Source organism: Paroedura picta, chromosome 9 (assembly GCF_049243985.1).
Source record: "Paroedura picta isolate Pp20150507F chromosome 9, Ppicta_v3.0, whole genome shotgun sequence".
NCBI classification, from domain to species: domain Eukaryota; kingdom Metazoa; phylum Chordata; class Lepidosauria; order Squamata; family Gekkonidae; genus Paroedura; species Paroedura picta.
The window spans coordinates 38446165-38469530 of NC_135377.1; the positions used below are offsets into that span (position 1 = coordinate 38446165).

The 23366-nt window shown below is 43.6% G+C and overlaps 1 protein-coding gene and 1 long non-coding RNA gene across 8 annotated transcripts in view; one reads left to right on the forward strand and one right to left on the reverse strand.

Moving 5' to 3' along the window:
* Positions 1-7947: 7947 nt before the first annotated feature.
* Positions 7948-8925, reverse strand: LOC143844790 (uncharacterized). Its single transcript, XR_013234133.1, has 2 exons — positions 8798-8925; positions 7948-8199 (listed from the first exon to the last, which is right to left on the reverse strand). It is a non-coding gene; the product is annotated as an uncharacterized LOC143844790 (long non-coding RNA).
* PCMTD1 (protein-L-isoaspartate (D-aspartate) O-methyltransferase domain containing 1) overlaps positions 8687-23366 on the forward strand; it is a 41383-nt gene continuing 26703 nt past the window's right edge. For 2 of the 7 annotated variants that reach the window (XM_077352430.1, XM_077352436.1), the window contains exons 1-4: positions 8687-8895; positions 15206-15310; positions 17030-17455; positions 21180-21282. In XM_077352430.1, coding sequence (XP_077208545.1) covers positions 17149-17455; positions 21180-21282 — 410 coding nt within the window. In that variant the 5' untranslated portion in view covers positions 8687-8895; positions 15206-15310; positions 17030-17148. Of the gene's footprint in view, positions 8896-9238; positions 9378-15205; positions 15311-17029; positions 17456-21179; positions 21283-23366 lie in introns of those variants that run through there. The other 5 variants (XM_077352431.1, XM_077352433.1, XM_077352432.1 and 2 more) reach the window with 5 other exon arrangements.

Below are 23366 nucleotides of genomic sequence, written 5' to 3' on the forward strand. Positions count from 1 at the left end.
TCATCTATGGATAATCACAAGTTAGCCAACTTCCAGCCAAAACTGTGGATTGTATGGACAGCATTTCAGTGTTCTGACAATCATTGCATCATCTCAATGGTTTTGAGAAGACTGCTTACCAACTTGGCCTATTGCAGGAGAGGATAAACACAATGAATCGAAGGAGTTTACAGAGACTACAGCTTGCCCTCTCTCTGCTTTATGAAGTTAGCATGTCTGCTTTTCAGGGCAGGGTTACAAAGACCTTGTTTGACTATGCTGTCTGTAGCAAAGGCAGCAGAGACTGGAAGAATAGAGGCAGAGATTAAGTCTCTCCTCTTCCCCTGCAATAGGCAACCCTGTCCTTCAAACCTTTGGGGGTTTCAGGCAGAAGTATAAGATTCCATGAATATGTATATATAATTAAGAGGAGCCATCCAGCCTATCTTCTATTCAGGAGATAGAGACAAAGGAAAACGTGGTAGGAACTAGCGAGCTTGGAGAGGACTCCCCCTTTCCCCATAATAGTTAAGAGTAAACATGTACACAGTATGAACATTTGGGAAAACCCAAAAGAAATGAGTGATGAGAAGGATCAGGCTGTATCTCTAGGCAGTCTTTCAGATGGCTGTTTCAGGACCAAAAATTACTTGGCTATCTCTATTATCTTTAAAAATAGCCATAAGAAACCCAATATTCATGAGCCCTGTCCTTTTAGGAGAGGACACAGGTGAGAGGCAATGAACAGTCATGGCCCTCCCCCACCTGACCTTGCTGTGCTTCATTGTTTGAAGTATATCTCCCTGTCAGGGTCTGCTACTGATGGTTACTTGAGTTGGGAGAACAATGCTGAAAGTAAAGAAGCAAAGAAAGAAAGTACTATGTGCAGTGGAGATGCAGTGTTTAGCTTCCCTGCACTTTGTATTTTCAGTTTTGTAAAATAGATCTGCAGTCTGAGCATCCTGGGAAAGAAAAGAAAACTCACAGAACAATCTGCAAGAGAGAATTCCAGGTCATTTGCTGTGTAACTGCATTTTGGAAGGGAGGGTCCATGTGTAGGATATTACTCTTTACAATTTTATTCCAGACTAGGGGCAAAGCCCATTGTCTCCAAGAATACAACGGGTGCTAGAGCTTGTCAGTGCGAAGAGGAAGGGGAGGAGTTGTCCAGTCTGGAAGGGCATGGGGTTGAATGTGTGTGTTGTGGGAGGTTGTGATGGCATGGTGGCAAATGAGGGTATGGGTGTGGCGATATAGGTGTCAAGAACCTGTGGTGTGGAATGTTCATTGAGTGTGGGAGAGGACTGATCTTTGGGAATTTTGGCATAGTGGTTACAGATTAGCTTTCCAGAGCCTCAGATATGTGAAGGGAAAATCAGACTGGAGACTCTTCTTAGGGGAAGATTACATGGCAACCAATTCCTCCCAGTTCTGCGTCATTTCCCTTCTTGTGTGAATTAGGCCACATTCACCGAAATGCCCCTCTGCCCTAATACACATGGGGTAGTCACAGTACACAGGTGTCCACCCTGTTCCTTCTGTCTCCCATGTTTTCACTGTTGGTAAAATGTTATGTGCCCACATGCTTCTTTCATGGTTGCTCCTTAGAAGAACGGATTTTTGTATCCTATTGCTTACTACCCAAAGGAGTCTCAAAGCGGTTTACAAACAGCTTTTCCATTTGTCTCTCCACAATAGTCAACCTGTGAGGTATGTGGGGTTATGAGAGATCTGAGAAAACTGGGAATGGGCCACAGTGACCCGGCAGGCCTCAGGTGTCTCAAAGCAATTTCCAATCATCTTCCCTTTCTCTCCCCATAGCAGACTCCACATGAGGGAGGTGGGGTAGCGAGCCTCACAGGGAAGCTGGCAACCCTAAGAGGAAGACTCTCTGTGCACAGCAGTCTTGACCTTAGTAAGGTTTTTTATACTGTTTTTTTTTAAACAGGCCAATAAGTCATTCAGTTACTATGTGTCTCCAGACATTTACTTGTTCTCTATTTATAGTTTCAAGCTGTAAATATTTATTTAGATCTTCCTGCATTTTCCAGACTCACAGGACTGATGCTGGTCTGCCTGTCTGCGCCCCAGAATACAAACAGTTGCTGGTAAGGGCTGGCCATAACCCATAGGCCAGGAGGGACACTCCTGCACCACTCCCTACCAACTGCAGGCAAAAATGGCTCATTTGAAGGCTGGACTCTGAGGCATTGTATGATTTTGAAGTCCCACCTCCAAACCTCCAGGAATATTTCCAACCCAGGGGTAGCCAACCTACAGGTGTGGCCTGGAGAGCTCCTGAAATTACAGCTCACCTGCAGAGTATAAAGATCAGCTCCCCAGGCAGAAAGGGCTACTTTGGACAGAGTTGTGGTAGAGAAGAAACATTTAAGGCTTCCCACACAGGTTGTTGTTGAATTGACTTGAGGCCTACTGCACAGGGTTGTTGTGAGGATGAAACAGGAGACAAAAGAGCCAGTTTCCTTTGCAGAATAACGCTGTGCAGTGGCCTCAAATCTGCAGAGTTGCAAAGAAGAAAGACACATGGCTTGGCTGTGTCTAACCTCTGGGCAGAGCAGTATTTTAAGTGAGAAGGGGCTTTTCTGTGGCCTCCCGGTCAGGCAACTGTTTGGCAGAAGGGGAAAGTCCCCCCACCCTCAAAAGGAATGCCCTGAGGCTCCCCTGCATTGCTCTTGGAAATGCCTCCCTCCCCTCAGTCAGGGCCTGTCAGAGGTTCCTTCTCAGCAGGCCTGAAGGAGGGGAGGGGGAACACTCTACAGCCTCCTGCCAGCTCTGTCAGGGATCTGAGGCAATTTACAGTTGGACATGACAGTTAGGACAGCCTTGGGGCAAAAAGGGCTGGCACAGCCTGTGTTCTCATCTCCTTTGGCAGCCCTGCTGACCTCTCCCTGCGGTAGTCAGGAGCAGACTGGCAGCCAGACTGGACTGGGTGAATGGAATTTTGGTCTGTCCTGGTGAGGGGCCAATAGGATGGCACTTCACGCGCCTCCCCATTGGCTGCTTGGCCCTGGATGGACACTCGGAGGGCCCAATCAGGAGCCGCTTTGCGGCTCCTGATTGGGCCCTCAGAGTTTTTATCCTGGACAGGGCCCACCCTAACTCCTCCCCAGGTGGCCTTACCCTTTTATTTAACCGCAGGAGCGGTTAAAGATGAACAGTTACACTCAAAAACATGATTCTCATTAAAACCGCTGGAAAAAACTATTGGATTGGTTAACCAAGATGCAGAGTTTTTGTTCCATTATTAAGGAACTAGATTTAGAGCCCGTTGTACGTGTGAATACAACGGGCGCTAGAAAGGGTGGGATAGAGAGTGTCTTGGCTTGTGGTGTGTCTCTTTTCCTGTCTTCCTCTCTCCTTTCTGTCTCTTTCTCTCTGTCTCTGCTTCTACCTATCTGTCTCTCTTCCTTGCTCTGTCTTTCTTTCTTCCTTCCTCCTATCCTTCTACCCAGCCACCCACCAATGCCTGTATCTCCTTTCTCTCTCCCATCCATGTCTGTCTGTTCTGTCTTACTCTCTGTCCTTCTCCCTGTTTTCCTTCCTTCCTTCCTTCCTTCCTTCCTTCCTTCCTTCCTTCCTTCCTTCCTTCCTTCCTTCCTTCCTTCCTTCCTTCCTTCCTTCCTTCCTTCCTTCCTTCCTTCCTTCCTCTCTCTGCTTTTCTGTCTCTGTTTCTCTCTCGCTGCCTATGTCTCTCCATCTCTCTGTCTCTCTCTCTGTTTCTGTCATATTTCCTTCTATCCTTCCAGGCACCCAGCCTTCTTCCTGTATTCTTCCTGTATTTCTTCCATCCCTTTATCTCCCTGGTTCTCCTTCCTCCCTTCCTTGCTTCCTTTTTTCCTCTCTCTTGTTTCTGTCTCAATTTCTCTCTCTCTGCCTCCATCTTGCCGTCTCTTCGTGTCTCTGTGTTTCTTTCATATTTCCTTCTATCCTTCCAGCCATGTATCTCCTCTCTCTCTACCATGCATCCCGTCGTCTTCTAACTGTGTCATTTTCTGTGTTTCTTCCTGGCTTTCTCAAATCCCTTTATCTCCCTTTCTCTCCTTCCTCCCGTCTTTCATTCCTTCCTGTCTATCCTGTCTCTTTAGTTGGCTCTCTGCCTCTCTCTCCATCTCTCTTTCTCTGCCTCTGTCTGTCTTTCTTCCTTGCTTCTATCCTTCCACCCACCCACCCATATACCCCTTTATCTTTGTTGCCTCCCTCCGTCTCTGTCTCTCTCTCTCTCTGGCAATTGTATGAAGACATGGACGTGTTACGTGGGGGGGGGCTGAGGGGGGAGACGTGGATGGCCTGGTCCAGAGCGCACACTAACCTTGCGAGGTGCTGGCTTGGCGGCATTACCAAGAGCTGGGCTGGATCAGCGTGCCGCCCCGGAGCGACCTGGCACGCCACCCCCTTCCCCAGGCAAGGCCTTTGTGGGCACAACAAGGCCCGGGCAGGCCTCTGATGATGGGTCTCATGAGTCACTGGCGCGGCGAAGCTTGGCACCATGCCCCCTCCCCCTCCAGTCCCAGAGCTCAGCGTGGCCTAAGGAGCAGGCCTGCCATGCCTCCAACACAGCAGGCCTGCTCTGTGGGCCGCACTAAAGCTTCCCCCTCTCCCCCCTCAAGTCCCAGGCCTCGGCGCGTCCCCGACGCAGTGGGCCTACTCCTTGGTCGCACCGACGCTTCCCCCCGCCCCCTCCCCCCTTCAGTCCCAGGCCTCAGCACGGCCTAAGGAGCAGGTCCGCCGCATCTCCAATGCAGCTCCTTGGGCCACGGCGAAGCTCTCCCCCCCTTGGCCCTGCCTTCCGATTGGCAACTTGGCTGTCAGGCCTGGGCCAAAGGGCCAATCGAGAGTCGCGCAGCACATGACTCCAAAATGGCCCCTTGGCTCCAGACTGACAATCAGAGGGGCCATTCCGGAGCCACTTTGCGGCTCCCGATTGGCCCCGAGTTTTTATCCTGGACTCACCCCACCCCTTTCTCCTCCCACCTAGGGCTAACTGTTTTATTTTTACCACTCCCGCGGTTTACAGATGTGAATGGTGTATTTTTAGTTTGTTTGTCTATTCCTAGTATAGTGAACCATAAGTGCCCAATGCACCTCCTCCTTGCACAGAATAATTAGTGTGGAGATAAGTTTCCATGCAGCAGCCAGCAGCACCAAAAAATTACTGACAATCTGAAGAAAGCAGCTTTTGCCCAGTGTAGTACATGTCCACAAATCTATAGAAACCGGACTAATCAATTTGCACTTGCGCAGGCTAGCATTGCTCCCTTCCCAGGTTCAGCTTCCTAACATCTGCACTCTGCCACTCTTAAGTATTACTACTGAGAAGCATGTGCCATTAATTTGAATAAGTAAGAATAAAGTGGAGGATTTAAATTTATGCCTTATGTTTGTAGTTTATATCAGCGGTCCGCAAACTTATGCTCGCTGTGGACCGCTGCGGCGTAGTGGGGGGAGAGAGTGGCCCAGGGACCCGCGCACGCGCGGCAGCCCCAGCGCAAACGCGCATGCACAGACTGCCGTGCACATGCATTTGCGCCCGGCAGGGGCGCAAAACGCGTGTGCGCGGCAGTCCGCGCATGTGCGTTTGCGCCGCGGCCATGCCGGCGACCGCAGCTCCCCCTCCCGGCCCCTCCGGGCTGCGAGAAAATCGGCCGCTAAAGCGGCTGATTAGCTTGCGGCTCGGCAAGCTTCTCTTCCCTTCCCTCCCCTCCCGAAGTAAGAAGCTTGCCGGGCCGCGAGCTAATCAGCCGCTTTGGCGGCCGATTTGCTTGCGGCCTGGCGAGCTTCTCGCTTCGGGGGGGAGGGAAGAAGGAGCCGCGGCCCGGCAGCGGGCCGCAGCCCGCGGGTTGGGGGCCACTGGTTTATATCATTTCCCAGAACAATTATGTTACAGCTTCATGTTGGTTATAGGAGTGCAACCCTATATCCTTCTATGTAGCTTCAAAGGCAAGAAATGAGGTCATCAGAGGGAAAAATGCCTGAGTTTGCACAAGTGTTTTATAACAGGAATGTAACTATTTTGTTGATGTTGCAGAACCTGGAAATTATCTGTGGCACTTCAGCAAGCCTGGGGCAAAAAGGGGGGGAAATTACATTACGCAGAAGCATATTTGCTTAGTATAGAGGAGCTATTTTTATTAAATCACTTTTCAAACCTTTACTTGAATTTTTATCAGAAGTACAATGAAAATAACATTCACAGCAATATTAATAGATGAGATTTGCTATAGCTTTGAGGTAGTCACCATAGTGTTCCAAGATTACGAATATATTTTAAGATTGTAAAAGCAGCAGCATTTTATGTGTGTCGGGAGTCGGGACTTTGCTGGGAGTATAACATCCCCATGCTGTATTAAATTCATATAAAATGCATCTCTTTTACAATGTGTATTTCTGAAATAAATGCAAGATGAGCCATTCTCTGCATTAAGGAACAAGTGGCAAATTGTTTTGCTGTAGTTTTTTTTCCAAATTAAGAGAATATCTGAATTTATATATCTATTTTCAGATCTCTTTAACTGCTTTTCGTCTCTTTTGGGATACATATATTTATTTATGGAAGAAAAGTTCCCTAGATTGTTTGGCATAACTTCTCATAATTAAAGGTCAGCTATTAAGCAGGATTCCAGGAGGCCCAGTGAAGGACAGGGTTTGGGGACAGAAGGGACTAAAGCTGGGTATTATTCCAGAGTTCACTCTCTAAAGCAGCCATCTTCCAAGAGAACTGATCTCTGCAACCTAGAGACCAGTTGTAATTTTGAGAGATCTCCAGCCACTATCTGGATCAGGCTTTCTCAGTCAGGATTTCATAAAACCCTTATGTTTCTTGTTGGATCTGGAAGGGTTTCCCGAATGGGTGGGAGTTAATTTTTTTTATACTTTGTATATTTTTTAATTTGCTAAACATTTAATGGGTGATATGACCATATATGGTCATGTTGACCTCCCCCCCTCCCCAAATGGCGAAGAAGAGTAAGGGGCCCATTTGGGCAGGTACACAGCTATGTTTCAATATACAAACCAAGACATATCCCTGTACATTCCTAGGAAAAACAATATTATGTTTAAATAAGTAAAATTTTATCATCCAGTTAGGATTGCAAATAAAAACTTATTTTTGGAATGATTAACCACTTAGGAAAAATTCCAGCTGTCACCACAATCCATGATCCTGCACCGCCTTCCTCAGCCGCGCAATGTTCTGGCCAGTGTCCATTTTGATCGTGTCTAACCACCGTGTTCTTTGTCGGCCTGGTTTCCTTTTTCCACTGAGTAATCCTAGCATAGTTGCTTTGTCCACTATTGCACCATATGGCCAAAGTATGTGAGCTGGAGTTTCATGACTTTGACTGCCAATGATATATCAGACTTTATGCACTGTAATATTTCCTTGTTTGTAACTTTTGCTGTCCATGGAACCCGCAGAAGCCTGTGAAGGTTGGAGTTTGGGGAGGGAGTTCAGCAGGGTCTGATTTGCCATTTTTGTGGTGTATTTTGTAGCTATTGCTATATTAAGTGATCTTTTCATAAGTCTTGGATGATCTCATGCAAAAATCATGAGGACACATGTATTTGAAGTTTGTTTTTATACCACTGCCGCCTAGGCATGGTCTACAGCAGCTGTCCCCAACCGCCGGTCTGGAAACCGGTACCGGTCCATGGATGAGATGGTACCGGGCCGTGGCTCCTCTTCCCCGGCTGCTGACTCCGGGCCGCCCTGCCACTGGCTCATCTTTGGAGGTCTCTGGCAGCTGCCATGGCTGGGGCTCCCCCTCGGGGTAGCATTGCACAACTGCTGCTGGCAGCACCCCCCAGTGGGCGGTGGGAAGTCAGGAGCGCTGGCAGGAAAGCAAGTGGAGTAGGGGCTCAGGCAGCGGCAGCATCCCCTCCCCACCACAGTAAAATTGTCAAATGTTTACCGGTCCCAGGTGATAAAACGTTTGGGGACCACTGGTCTACAGTTTAAAGGTGCCTTTATTTCGTTTCAATGTACAAACAAGACGAATCCACGAGGCCCTGGAATTTACACTCCAGGAAAGCTTTTCACCTCGGAGTGACTTTGCCTCACTGCCAAGTTGCTCCTTCTAGCATGACGTTACTCTCTAGACGCAGGCAGCGGTTCTACAGGGCTGCAGTCAATCTCGATCTACGGTTCGCATTCGCCGGCGCTAGAGGAGCACAAGGGACACGGCGACAAGGAGCAGACGCCTGTTTGGATCACAAAGTATGAATGAGAAGACGCTCGCTAAAATCCTGGGCCTCAGTCAGCACTAAGGCTCCAAAAGGCTCGGCTTTCACCCAAGCGTCACTATTGGCTCCCCGTCAGCACCACTCTCCGCCACGAGTAGCGATCGGCAAGCAACAAGGCGCAACTCAGCGGCCCAAAACAATGACTCCGGCCCGGAGGCCACCATTGGCTGCCAAAGTTTGACGACAACAGCTTTGCACGCCACTCCCTTCCCCTTCCCATTGGCTTGCGGGTTGCGGGGCGGGGCCTCTCGCCGTCTGCGTGGCTCCAACGAACCGCGTCTCGTCTGGCCGGCGAGAGGCGGGGCTTTCGGCCCTGCTCCCGGTGGCGGCGCGGTCACGTGGCCCCAGTGTTTACATCCTCTCAGCTGTTTGGCTCCCTGCCCTCCCCTCGGCCCTGCGGCGTCTCTCGCCCCGACACAAGCCGTGGCGGCCAGCGGGAGAGCGCGAAGGCGGGCCAGGGAAGAGGAGGAGGTTCTTGCCGCCGTTCGCCCTCCCTCCCCCCCGCCCGTTTAGCCCAGCGGGCAACCCTTGGAAACAAGTGGAGCCGGAGACAGACCTGGCCCCGCGTCGCTTCCCCTGCGCCCTTTGTTGCGGTCGTTTCCAGGAGCCTCGTCTCCCTCTCCCGCTGCGAGACCCGGAGGGCGCTGCGCAGGGGTCAGTATCTGGCGAGGGCGTGGGAGCCGGGCGTGGGAGGGGGGGCCGTGGCTGAGGGGCGTGGGGGGGGTGGGGGAGGCGTTGGAGGCCCGACGCGCTGATGGCGGCGGCGTAGTTGTCGCGCGGCTGCGCCCCAGCGGAGCGTCCTGGCCGAGGATGGCGGCCTTCCGCAGGCCGTTGGGAGCCCAGCGTTGGCGAGTCCCTCCCGAGCCGCCCTTCACGCCCCCCCCCCCGCCGCCCGCTTTGGCGCTTCAGGGGAGTCGTGGCGTTTGCTGCCTTGCCCTGGCAGGGGCTATAGGGCGCCGGGGAGTTGAGGGGGCTGTCCGTCTGGTGCTGCGTAGTGACTTTGTTGTCCCGCCTGCGAACGGAACCGGGGAGGGGGAGGGGGGCTTGCTTGCTTTCTGCACGGCCCCGGCTGTTCAGAGGCGTTCCTCTGTGCTTGCGGGCTGCGCAGCAGGGACTCTCAAAGGATCAACAACTTGGTGAGTCGCCGCCGTCTGTTCCTTTCTTGCTCTGCCTTTTGGCTGCCGCTTGGCTTCGTTCTGAGGAGGTGCCAAAGAGGAAGAGGCCAAAGGAGCTAAAACAAAGGGACGGAGAGCGCCCGACGTCCCCGGTGAGAAGGGGCTGGGCGGCGGATTAAGAGGAATCACCTTATGAAGCCCCATCCCCTTCTGTGCTCGGGCCTCTCGCGACTACCAAAGAAGACGCTTTCGTTTCGTACATCTGACAAAGTGGTCCTGGCCCGTGACAAATGCAAGCCGCAACGTATTTATTCGTCGTCGTTCCTCTTCTGCTTTCTTGCTCTCCTTAGTTTTTCTTCTGCTCCTGGTTTTGTCTGGAATAACGAAGATGGAATCAGCCTTCGCATCGCCTCTTTCTTGCAGCCTACCTAGTCGCTTCGGGGCTGCCAAATCCACAGCTGACTGTTGAGGCATTTTTGAGTTTTTTGCAAACCCAACAAACGGCAATGTGTTTTCTTACTTTACCAGTGCCAAAGCATCAAGGCCCTTATAGGTAGCTCTTTGACCTTGAGGGAGAAAAACAAAGAAAGAAATATTGTGGGAAGAGAGAAATTCTGTATTTGTGATTGAAGTTTCTGCTCTCACTGTGCTGATTGGTGCCTGGCTATATACAAGTGTGTACCAAAATTGTCATTATATGCTGCCCATTATTCTACTCAATGCATATTGAACATAAATACTGTCATTAAGATAGGGGACCTGATCACATTCCCTAATCTTGTTGCTTCCCGCATTAACACTGACATAGTAGAACTGTTAGTACATAGTGTAACACAAGATCAGACAGGTTAGCATAAATGACTATGTTTGTTTAGATTAGAAATGTGTAAGTTTGATGAAGGTTTTGGTTTTCCCAGATATTTTAAAGAGACAGAGCTTGAAGATATGTTCTTTTTCAGAGGCTTGCATGAAATATTTAAAATGTGTTTTAAAATTTTACACAGTTCATTTCTACTGATGATAAATATTTCAAGATTCTTAATACTGTGGTTGAACTTAATTACTGAACAGTTTACTTTGCATATTTAATATTGGAAAGTTAATTTCAAATATTGCAGAAAAATGGAACATAGGTAGAAGAGAAAAGTTGCATTTTGTACCACACTTTTCACTACCCGAAGGAGTCTCAAAGTGGGATACAAGTGCCTTCCCTTCCTTTCCCCACAGCAGACACCCTGTGAGACCAGTGGGGCTGAGAGAGTTCTGACAGAACTGCTCTGTGAGAACAGATCTAACAGGACTGTGATTAGCTCAAGGTCACCCAGCTGGCTGCATGTGGAATAGTGTGGAATCAAATTAGGCTCTCCAGATTAGAAGCCACCACTTGTAACCACTTCTATACCAACCTGGCTGTCTTGTAGCAATAGTGAAATCTGGGAGACTGCATGTTGCTTCTCCAACATGGTGGTCAATTTTTTGTGCAATTTAGCCCCAAACTATGTATGTTCTCTTTTTATCTATATTAGATTACTGTAAATGTGCTTTACATGAGGTGGTGACCTTTGTACATAAATTCAAAACTTCAAATAGTCCTTTGGACACCTTGGGCTTCAATGTGTATTGGTTTGCAAGAAGACTGGAAACTAGCCAAGTTACTTATAAATAACATGTTGCTGGATTTTGTACTATCTTCCTTTGTGTACCTGCCCAGGTGAGGTTCTCCTGTGTTTTCTTCCTTTGGAGAAGTAAGGTGGGTATCTTCAGAGGACAGGACCTTTTCTCTTGTGGCATGCTAGTTGGGAAAGGCCTCCTCACATCCATCAGCTGGTGCAAGATACAATGTTGAGATGTATTTTTGTAATGGACATTCTGATTTTTAAGGAGTGTATGTGTGTCTTTTGTTTTCTGTCTGTTATTACAAAGTGAAATTTCTTACTACCTGTTTTTTAAATGTGTTCTTAGAATTTCTTTGCTAATAATCCTGTGGTTATGCTAAAAAGCTTTATTGCTGATTATTTCTCTATTGTATAGGTTTAAAAAAAACCTTGAGGACAATCGCCCTGAGCCTCCGGGGAGGGCAGTATAGAAATATAATAAATAAATATTGGCTGAGAGTACAGGATATAAATTATTTAAATAAATAAATGCAACACTGCTCTCATCATCATCATGGGTAATAAATGTTTTAAACTATTGTGTGCCCAATATGAAGAAATAAAACTAAGGCGTTAAAAATGTTTTATATCATACAAATCTTCAGTTTTCTGAAGCCTAAGAAGCTCTTCATGAAAGTTCAGAACTTGGATATTAGTCTTTCAGGCACATTCACTGATTAAAGAAATAATGTTAATGATTTTAAGCTATGAAACTTTTCAATAAAATATTTACCAGTAAAGAATAAAGGTGTAAATTGAGTAACTAAGGGCAACAAAATGTTAACTGTAGTTGTGATTCTCTTCCTAGTAAGCTGTAATTGAAATTTTGTGGGATTTACTTCTTCATATAAACATATAGCTATTATATTTGACTATGAATGTTGAATGTTTTAGTAGTGAAAGTGCAACTGAATAACCAAATTAATATGCCTCAAATATATCATGGGTGTGCTTATTTTCTTTGATTGTATTTCTTTGTCCCTGTATGCTAATATGCACATAGGCCCCGATAAAAATTTTCCCATTTGACAAATGATACTCCTGACCATACCTAGAACACAGCTATCAGCTGAGGCTCTAACAAACTTTTTTTAAAAAACTGAGACATTTGTCATATTTGTAACATTTCAAACAGTACTGTTTATGTGCTGTTATACATAATTTTTGTTTGATTATTTTTTCTGCTTTTCCGGAATCTCCCCCCCCCCCAATTTTATAGTGCTTAGTGTATTAATTCCAAATTCCAGCAGAATTATGTATAATTTACAGGTGTAGAGTTTTGTCTGGTCTTTGCCATCCTGCTAACAAAGATAGGCCAAGGTTTCTTTTGCTGATGGGGAATACACATAAGAACAGTGCATTGCCTAAAATAACCTATTAAATCTGTGGCTAAAGCCATATCCAAACTAGAAACTTTGCCCTGACATTCTTATCCATTACTTATCACCTGAATTTGTAACAATACAAATTAAAATTGCAATGGAATAGATGTCTTATTCTTTGTACAGCTAGAATTGCCAACCTCCAGGCTGATTTCTAGGTTAGCAATCCCCAACCTGTGGGCTGCAGACCACATGTGGTTCGTCCACTAATTGGAGGTGGGCCGCGAAGGACGCCTTCTCCCCCCCCCCCCGGCCCTTTACAACACACTTTGGGTGTCATTGTCTCCTATCATTCCCAGATGGGACTATCTCATTGCAGAGAAACAAGCTCAGGGTTCCCATTGATTTGTCATTGACATGAGTTAAAATTTCCATGAAAATAAAATGTTCCTTATGTTCATTGTTGTGGCGTGTCTGTATCTTATTTTGAAGGGATTTTTAAACATTACCATAGCGATCAGAGAGCGTTAGGGCAGTGGTTGAATATAGAGAAGTAAACTACCCCCCCCCCCGCCACCGGGCCTCAGTAAACTTGTCAAGCGTTGAGGGGACCCCGGTGATAAAAAGGTTGGGGACCACTGGTCTAGGTGACAGATCAGTCCACCTCTAGAAATGGCCACTTTGAAGGTGATCTCTATGGCATTTTACATGATTGACGTACCTCCTCTCCCCAAACCCTGCCCGTCTCTGGCTCCATCCCCAGAATCTCTATGTGTTTCCCAACCCGGAGTTGGCAATTTCCAGTGACAGAAATTCAGATTATCATTTTTAAGCTTTGCTAATGTGCAAACTTAAATGGACTCCGTGGAATGGTAGAGGACAGGAAGGCCTGGAGGATCATTGTCCATGGGGTCACGATGGGTCGGAGACGACTTTGCACCTAACAACAAATGATTCTGTCCTTCAGAGTGTTCAAGACATCTTTAATGTGAGCCCCACTATTTTAAGGGCAGCACCTGTTTTAGGAATGGCTTTTTGAAATCTATGAGAGAGGCCTCTTTCATGATTCAGAAAGCTATTTAAGGATGCATTATTAGCTTCTTTTTGCAGAGTCCATGAAGTAGAATTATTGAATTCTGGTTGTATGTCTAAATAGGACGGTAGTAGGGGCTGTCTATTATTGCTAGTTTTAGAAAATTATTGGTGACTGACATAATACCGAGTCTCACTCTACAGAAAAACATTTATCTTGTTTCTAGGTATAAACAAATAGCACTAGACTATTGTTGAATTGTGTTTTCAACAGTAATACTGTTTAAATTATCCAGACCAGTCTTCTATTTAATATAGCACTTTTGGGTCATAAAGGTTCTCAAGGCAGTTTGTAATAAAACAATCCATGTAAAAACCACCCATAGCTAAATCTGATAAAATAAATCAGAAAAATAATTGACAAGGAGTCATGGTTTGCAATTGTGTGAGGGAAACAAGGTTTATTTATTTTATTTATATACCTCCCTCCTTATATACCTCCCTTATATACCTCCCTCTGACTGGCTCAGAGTGGTATGTATCATATAATTCACATAAATCATTAATTACAATTAAAATTAGCTTGAAACATCAATTCATTTAGTACTAGGTGTCAGAACCAACCAACTCATGTGTAAGTGAAGAGTCACTTTGAAGAATGCATAGTATGTCATTAAGCTTTTAAGAAGAAGCTCCATAAGTAGCTTGTGGTTCAGTGCAGCCTTGCCTGGATAGCCCAGGCAAGCTGATCCCATCAGATAGAAGGTAAGCAGGGTTGTCCCTGGCTAGCACTTGGAAGGGCAATCTCCAAGGAATAACAGGAGCGTGATGCAGGGCATAGGTAATGACAAACCACTTCTGAGTATCCCTTGCTGGGCTGCCAGACAATCTTAGGATCTCCTGGCTACAGACCACTGGTCCATCTGACCACTATATTGTTTATAGGCAATTGTAAGCCGCTTTGAGACTCCTGGTAGAGAATAGCAGCATATAAGAACCAACTCCTCCTTCTTGTTCTAGTACAGAGAATTTTTAATCATAAAAAATATAAAATTTTGAAGAGAACAGGAAACCCTCTTACCTGAAAGAAAAATATTTATTCTGTTTATTTTTACCTTCTCTAATTGCTTAATAGTATTCCAACACAACAGAAAAAATTAAATATTTTTTACAAATTCAACTGTTTATCAAGTAGGTGCTAATATTATACACTATGTGCATATGTCTGCAAATAAATCTGATGAGCTGGATGCTTGCTTTATGTTCTGAGCAAGAAAAACTTGGTAAAATCATGTAAAAATTAAGAACATTTATTGGGTAATATGACCATATATGGACATGTTGACCTGCCCCCCCCCAATGGCCAGTGATGGACCTGGAGGGGGTGGGAAGGGGAGGGGCTCCAGGTTGGTGTGTACACAGCTATGCTTCCCAATCATATTTGCACAATTATGCAACTTCTGGCGTTTCCTGAAGCCTGAAGAATGTATCAGGGATTTCTCAATGGTAAAAATGTTGAGAAAGGCTGTCCTAGGGCATTATACCTGGAAAAGTTACACCCCCAAAATCTAAAGGTATTTCTCAAACTAGAAATGGCAACCCTAACTGTATTCCTTCTTGTGTTTTTGCTTGTATAGGGATCTTGTGCAACTAATTTTTAGGCTGTATAAATTTATGAAAAGTGTTAAGTAAATGAGTAGAACGGTGCCATGTGTACATCTCTGGATCCAAGCCTTGATTTTGATTTCCCTTTTTCTTTGATATGAATGACTATGTTGTTGGTAATATGTATCTGTTTATCAGATGTATTTACAGACATTTTTTAATGATTCCTTGCCAGAAATCCCGTGAGAAAGGTTGTTGAAGGAAAAAAAAGAGGCCAAGAAAAGACGTTTAGAAGGGAAAATCTTCTACCTTATCACTGAAATATCTTTTTAAAAAGTAGGTGAGTGATCTCTTCTTTGTTTCAGTGTGGATAATTCTTCCATAGCAAAGTTTACTTTTCTCTGTGCTTAATAGTTTTAGCATTAACAATGCTTTTTTACCAGTGTAGACAGAACTGACTACATTGGCTACCTTCCAATCCTCTGAAAAAGTAGCTAAATTTAGTAATAAAGCCCAACATCCTTTATTTCAGAGCATTCCCACCAAGCTGAACATTATATGACCACCAGATTTCTGTATAAATTTAAACATAATTAAATGATAGAAAAGTCTTATGAAAATCTCAATAGGCTCCTAGTTAACGCAGTCCAATTTTAGTTGTATTTATTGCTCAGTTACTTATGCTTATTTTTTAATTATCTGTATATCAATTAGTTACTATTCACATGCCTTACCAAATACATTCCAGACTTAGCTGCATTTATTGCTTAGTTACTTATTCATCATGACCCTTCCTGGCTACTAGCCGTCTCTACCCCCATTTATATGTAACATTTTGAGGAATTCTGTATCAGTGTAGCTGAAGGAGTGTGCACATGCTAAATCTCAGTTCTTCCTTATACCCCGAATTAAACTTCATTGATCTTAGAGGGTGTCACTGGACTCAAAAACATTTCTCACATCTGTTTGTTAACTCTTGTATTTATATGTTGATTTATTGCAATTCACAGATTTGGCCAACCACTTTAATCCAATCTCAGCTATAATCACCCAGTTACTTATACAGACTCCAACTAGCCTTCCTGGCAACTTACTCCCCCCACCTTCTCTACCTATATGTAAAAGTTGAAGAAGTTTTGTTTCATTGTATCTGAAGAAATATGCATACATACGAAAGTTTATGCCTTGAATAAAGTTTCGTTGTTCATTGCCACTGGACTCATAATTTGTTCTGTAGAACAGTGGTCCCCAACATTTTTATCACCGGGGACCACTCAACGCTTGACAATTTTACTGAGGCCCGGTGGGGGGGGGGTAGTTTATTCCTCTACTCTCAAACATTTCCCTAACGCTCTCTGATCGCTATGGTAATGTTTAAACATCCCTTCAAAATAAGATACAGACACGCCACAACAATGAACATAAGGAACATTTTATTTTCATGGAAATTTTAACTCATGACAATGACAAATCAATGGGAACCCTGAGCTTGTTTCTCTGCAATGAAATAGTCCCATCTGGGAGTGATGGGAGACAATGACACCCAAAGTGTGTTGTAAAGGGCCGGGGGGGGGGGAGAGAAGGCGTCCTTCGGGGCCCACCTCCAATTAGTCGAAGGACCACATGTGGTCCACGGCCCACAGGTTGGGGATCGCTACTGTAGAATACTCTGGCCAAGCGCCAGTCCCCAAGTTAGTAACTCAAGAGGCTTTTTATCAGAGTTTGTTTGTTTTTTACCTGAAGGGGAATTGGCATGTGGGTCTGGAATAGATTTTTTTTAATTGTTTAATCTTAAACTCAAATGTATATTTCTAGGCTAATTTTATTTTCACCTATTTGCCTTTGGAAAGAATCATAGTTTACGTTCAGATTGTAAACTTCATAGTTGCAATTATCAGAAATTCTACTGTGTACAAAACATTTGAGTTAACTCAAATATAGTCATATATACTATAAATGAAATATAAATATAATTGAATATCATTTTTAAATGATCTGTGCATTAATGTAGTAGTTTGTTTTATGAAAATAAAAGCATATTCTCTTTAAAAACTTTTAGGATTCACTTGCAAAGCACTGTTGAGTCACACAGGATATCATCCACTTCTACATGGAAACATCCAACAAGCATCTGCCAATGTATTTCCAAGGTTAATTGAATTATTAGAGAAAATCATCATGGGAGGAGCCGTAAGCGCAGGAGAAGACAATGATGATTTAATTGATAACTTGAAAGAAGCACAATATATTCGCACTGAGAGAGTGGAGCAAGCCTTCAGAGCTATTGATCGTGGTGATTACTATCTGGAAGGATATAGGGACAATGCTTATAAAGATTTGGCTTGGAAGCATGGGAATATACATTTATCAGCACCTTGCATTTATTCTGAAGTAATGGAAGCCCTGAAACTTCAGCCAGGATTGTCTTTTCTTAATCTGGGTAGTGGAACTGGCTATTTAAGCACAATGGTGGGATTGATATTAGGTAATTTCATTTTATTCTTTATTATTAATTATTATCATTATGATAGACATAATTTTGGTAACCATAGTTTTACAAACAGACACTAATACTCTCAGTTTAGTAGGGTTTTAATAGATGTTCCAGTTAATTTGGTATCTGATTTAAACAGAATGTCCAGCCATTCTGAAAATAATAAACTAAATTGTACTCTAAATCTGACCTCATTATTTCAAAATATGAGATAGTCATGTTTATAAGAAGAGTTGTTTTTTATACCCCATTTTTCTCTATATTAAGGTGTCAAAGCAGTTTACAATCTCTTTCCCTTCCTCTCAGCAAAACAGGCACCTTGTGAGGTAGGTGGGTCTAAGAATGTTCTGGGAAAACTACGACTGCCCCAAGGTAACCCAGCAGGCTTCATGTTGAGAATAGAATCTGCTGCTCTTAACCATAACACACCCTGGCTCTCATGGATAAACAAGAGACAACCACCCGTACTCCCCCCCCCCCCCAGATACATTTGCTAGATGTTAGGAAGCCATTGCTGGATTTTTAAAGTAGAGCCGCCTGAAACTCCACAAGACAGAGGTACTGTGGCTGAGCAGGAAAGGGGCAGAACAGGAAGCATATCTCCCTACCTTTGCAGCAGCACAACTTGATATCTTGACCACAGCAAGGAATTTGGGAGTGATTCTGGATGCCTTCCTTTCAATGGAGGCACAGATCACAGGGCACCGTGTTTTACCATCTTTGCCAGGCGAGGCTACTAGCACCCTATATGCCCACAGATTGCCAAAGTGATTCATGTGGCTCTCACCTCTAGACTGGACTTGTGTAGCTCACTCAACACTGGCCAACCCTTCTTGACCCAGAAACTCCAGCTGATGCAGAATGCAACTGCTAGGGTTATCACTGGTTCATCTTGGATGACCCACATCCAGCCTTTGCCGAGGCTACCAGTTATGGCCTGGATCAAGTTCAAGGTTCTGGTTTTGACCTTCTGGTTCTGACCTGCCTACCTGAGGGACCGCTTGTCCGTTTATGTCCCCCGCAGGGCTCTTTGCTCTGCAGGTACTAATCTGTTAATTGTTCCTGGCCCCAGAGAGATATGCCTGACCTCAAACCAGGCCAGGGCCTTTTCAGTCGTGGTCCTGACCTGGTGGAATGAGTTGCTGGGAGAGCTGAGGGTTCTGACAAAGCTGTCAGGGCCTGTAAAACGAAGCTCTTCTGCCAAGTCTTCAGTTGAGTCCGGGTTTTTAAGATCAATGGGCATCCCTAAGGCTATGCTCTACTACTGAGCGAACCCTTTGTGGATGACTGTGTGGTGGGAGGAGGGGTTTAGCCATCTTGATGTTAGTGACATTTTATTTTTAAGCAGTTAGGGTTTTATGGGGGCTTATTGTTGAGTCTCAGGAGGAAGGTGGACTTTAAATTTAATAAATAATAATAACACTAATAATATAGCAATAATATAGCAAAATATGATTCTTAAAATCTTAAATGGGTTAGGAATTTGGAATAAAAAGTACACTGGATATTATTATTATTATTATTATTATTATTATTATTATTATTATTATTATTATTATTATTATTGATAAAGTAAACAAGCTTCATAACTGACTGCTTTCTCCTATGTGGAACTGCAGTTTTTGTGAGTGGAATAAATGGTTGTTTGGTAATAAGTGATAAGCACAGTACAGGCCTGGGCACATTTTCTATGTGGCATGTAGATATATATATACATTGATTCAGAAAATCTGACCCTATCAATTCCACCTTAAAACACTAAAATGTAAAGCCTATATTTTGCTTCAAAAGCCTCTATTATTAAAGCAAGCTGTCTCAGAGTATTGTAAACTGGTCTGCTGAGAGAGAGATTATGAACTATTTATGTATTGATAGCAGAGGTGTCATTTAGCTGATCCAAACCGAAAAATACCAATTCAGCCGGGGGGGGGGGGGGTTGCTATTTTTCGGTTACCCAAAATGGCCAAGCCTGAAAAATCTTTAGATATTCAAAAATTTTCAGGACCACTGGATAGCCACAGTTGAAGAGCCAGTTTGGTGTAATGGTTAGGAGTGTGGATTTCTAATCTGACAAGTCGGATTTGATTCCGTGCTCTCCCACATGAAACTAGCTGGGTGACCTTGGGTTTGCCACAGCACTGCTAAAGCTGACTGACTGAGCAGTACTTTCAGCCTCATCTACCTCACAGGGTGACTTGTGGGGAGAGGAAGGGGAAGGCGATTGTAAGCCACTTTGAGATTCCTTCGATTAGAGAAAAGCGGCATATAAGAACCAACTCTTCTTTTTAATGGCCTTTCAGTCCCTTTAAATGCTTTCAGATTGAACTCTCAGCTTGGAGAAGGCACTTAAAGGATCTCCAAGCCTTTTAAATGCCTTAAGAGTTCACTCATGCTGCTGTAGCAGTTTGCAAAATGCATTTAAATTTTAATAGGACAGTGTTCTATTTAAAATTTAAATGCCTTCCCCCCTCCCTTTGTTAGAAACAATGGACGATAGGAACATCATTTCCCATAGCTTGTTAAAACTTTGGGGGTTTTTTGAGGGCAGACTCCAGTAAGTATGCTGCAAAATTGGTGCGTCTACCTCAAAACACAGTACCCCAAATTGATTTTTCATTCTAGCCTATGGGGCCCATTGACTAATGATCCCCATAGGCTATAAGGGAGCTGGAAAAATTCTGCATTCCCAAATATCTACCAATTCTGAATACTGTACCAGTATTGTGATATGTCAGTAATTGGAAATACTGGTATTTGGGGGTATACCTGAACACAAAGAATACCGTGTGTGTGTTTTATACACTCCTAGTTGATAGCCTTTCCAAACTTTTTTTTTTACCTAAAAGAGAATTCTTAAGTTTATTTCACTAAACATCATTTTCCAGTGACTTGACTGTTTTATTTTCTTTTGATTGATGATTCTTAAGTCACTGTGTCTTAGGATCAGTTCATACGACATTATCTTCTCCCACACTGTCTCATATGGATAACAGAATTGTACAGTCACAACAATAGCTGAAATACTGCTGTGATTTGTGAACATTGCAGCTCCCTGTATCTCTGTGCAGCCTAGCTCACTGTTCAATTTCTCCATTTTGCTGTCGGCATTTACATAGTAGCAGATGAGCGAGATTAAAAAACGGAAAATTTAGTATGGAAGCTAGACTAGACAATAATTAAATTGTTTGCAAAGGAAGGAAGAATAAAACCAGCTCTTCTCCCTCCCTGCTACTGTTTTGCAAGCATTTTAAGATAATAACGTTTCTATAAAAACACTCCCTTCACAAAGCCATCTCTCCTTCCTAAACGAAATTATAAATTCTGCCTGATTGCAGTTTTGGAAATTACAGTTCATTCTCACCTCGTTACCAGCTTGAGCCTTTAGTTATTAGGCTCCAGTACAATCTTGACCTTGTTCCAGTTTGGTTCTGCAGACAAAGCTACCTTTGCTGTAGTCTCAGACTTCTATCTCTCATCCTGAGCCCACTGGATGAGTTGTTAATGTCCTTCTCTCTAGTTCTCCTTTGTATAGCATAAATCCCACACCCTTAGTCCCTACTGTTTCTAGGTATGGAAACACTTCTATCAGTGTTGCGTATTTCTCTGTCTTACAGTGCAGGTTTAGTAGTGCTTACTGGTAACACCAGACTTCTTAATAGGCAAAGTAAGTTTTTGTTAAGGAAGTCTTACATTTCTACTGATCCTTAATTTACAGGCCCTTTTGGAATAAATCATGGAATAGAACTTCATCCAGATGTGGTAGAATATGCAAAAGAAAAACTGGAGAGCTTCATAAAATATAGTGATAGTTTTGATAAGTAAGTATATCCTCTGCTCAATATGTTATTTTAAATCTGAGACCATCAACTTATTTTTGGGTCCTCTTTGTGGACGGGGGTGGGGTTGGAATGAGGTAAAGAAACATGGCTAGCAAGCATAGTCATGAGGAGGCTGGGTTAATACAGGGCCCTTGGGCCTGGCTCTTCACTGGGTCAGCCAATTGGGTTCTGCAATCCCCACTGCCCCTATTGTACATCTTTTTCTTGTATGAATGTACAATATCTCTAAAGGACTGTATATTTCCATATGGTCTGCTGGACAACTTGGGTCATGAGCGAAGGCCCCCATCTTTGAAATTAAAATTGTTATCACAGAACTGTCTGGGACACTTGGCCTTCATTTGGGTGTGGGATTTTTCCGTCCCATCCCTCCCTTGTTATTCTGTGTTGTAACATGCCATTGGGCAATGTTATCTGTTCATTGTTCAGTTTTCAATTGTGGCATTTGGCTGGATCAATTTTGGGGGAAAACAGCTGGTGTTTGGGGTGAAGACTTTCTGCAGACATGCCCAGTTCAGGGGCTGTTGGTACTGCCCTTACTCTCAAATGGCAGGGGAGACCACACTGGTCCATCCCATGGTCCCACCCACCCCCATAGGTGGACTGGGGCAGGCTGGAGTTCATTGACTTACAGGTGGGTCAATCAATGTCTGGATCTGTTTTGTTCCATGCTGTGTCAAGGCTTCTTACAGTTGTAACCAATAAAGTTTGTGGTCAGTTTTATTTTAAAAAACTGATTATATGTGTGGTTTGTTAATGTTATAAAGAAGGGGCTTCTCGCATTTCTCTTCACCCACTTCAACAGTGGGCAGGCAACTATGTGCAGGATTTAAAAACTTTTAACGTTTATTATTGATACACTTTTTGACACTCTGAGCTGTACCACTAAGGTTTTAATGGTATATTCCATTGGAATGAGTGAAAGTCATAGCAATTGCATTATCTTTAATATATATATTGGCTATTGTGCCCTGTTGTGTTATAAATATGTACTATATCCCTATTGTGTCTGCGGATGTTTCAGCCCCCCCAAATATCTATCCCTCTCCTGCCAGATTCTGTCCAGTGCACATAGCTGCATAAGCACAAAGTACAGACTGGGTCATCCCATCTTATCGGAAGGTAAAAGCTGGTGTATTGGGTTTACAGTGGAATACCACTGAATTTCAGAGTCAGTTACATTTTTTTTACTATTATAGAAAAATGTGTAATAAGCAGTGGAATATCTAAGTCTTGCTATCTTCAAATTTTTGCTATTTATTAATGTTGAAAATGAAAAGTCCTACATTTGAAAATTCAGATTTAATTAATTAGACCAAAGGTATTATAAACAGTATATTGATGTATATCTTCCCACAACATTTCTCAAAACTACCATTCTTGGCCATAATGACATTTTGGGATGGAAAATATTAATTTTTCACATTCAAAGCAATTTAAAGACACACACTGTACTGGTGAAAATCATGGCTTGGTTTAGAACATAGTTCAGTGTTTATAGGTAGCCAAGACATTCAATGTACATACAAATGACAATATTAGCAATGACAATACTGGCATTGCCAAAGTACCTAAAATCTACTGCTTCTGCTGCAAGCTGTATGATTAATTCTGTCTGCTTGGGGTCATCCTGTTAGCATACTATTCCTGCTATTGAAATACACTGTTCTCCTTTCCTGCCATACTGAAACTGTAGCAGCAGACTTTGCATTGTTCTTAGTACTCTTTTTTGAAGGTAATGAAACTGCTCCAAATTGCTTGTTTGAGGATTTCAGGTAATCTTTAATTACAACATCCAAAGAAGTGTAACAACATCCAGATTGTCAAACTTCTAAAATCAGAACATATACTCATTCTGCAACAAAGATTACTTGCTTTTCTTAATGGAAAAATTATGTTTCAACAAGGTATAAGATTGCATAGAAACAAATGCATATGGTTTGGTTTAGGTTTTTTTTAATGCTCTTCCTTTTGGTTTTGATAGGGTTTGAGATCTATTGTGCAATCCTAAGTAGAATTTTATCCTTCTAAGTCCATTGTAGAGTGTTTAGGACTGTACTGGT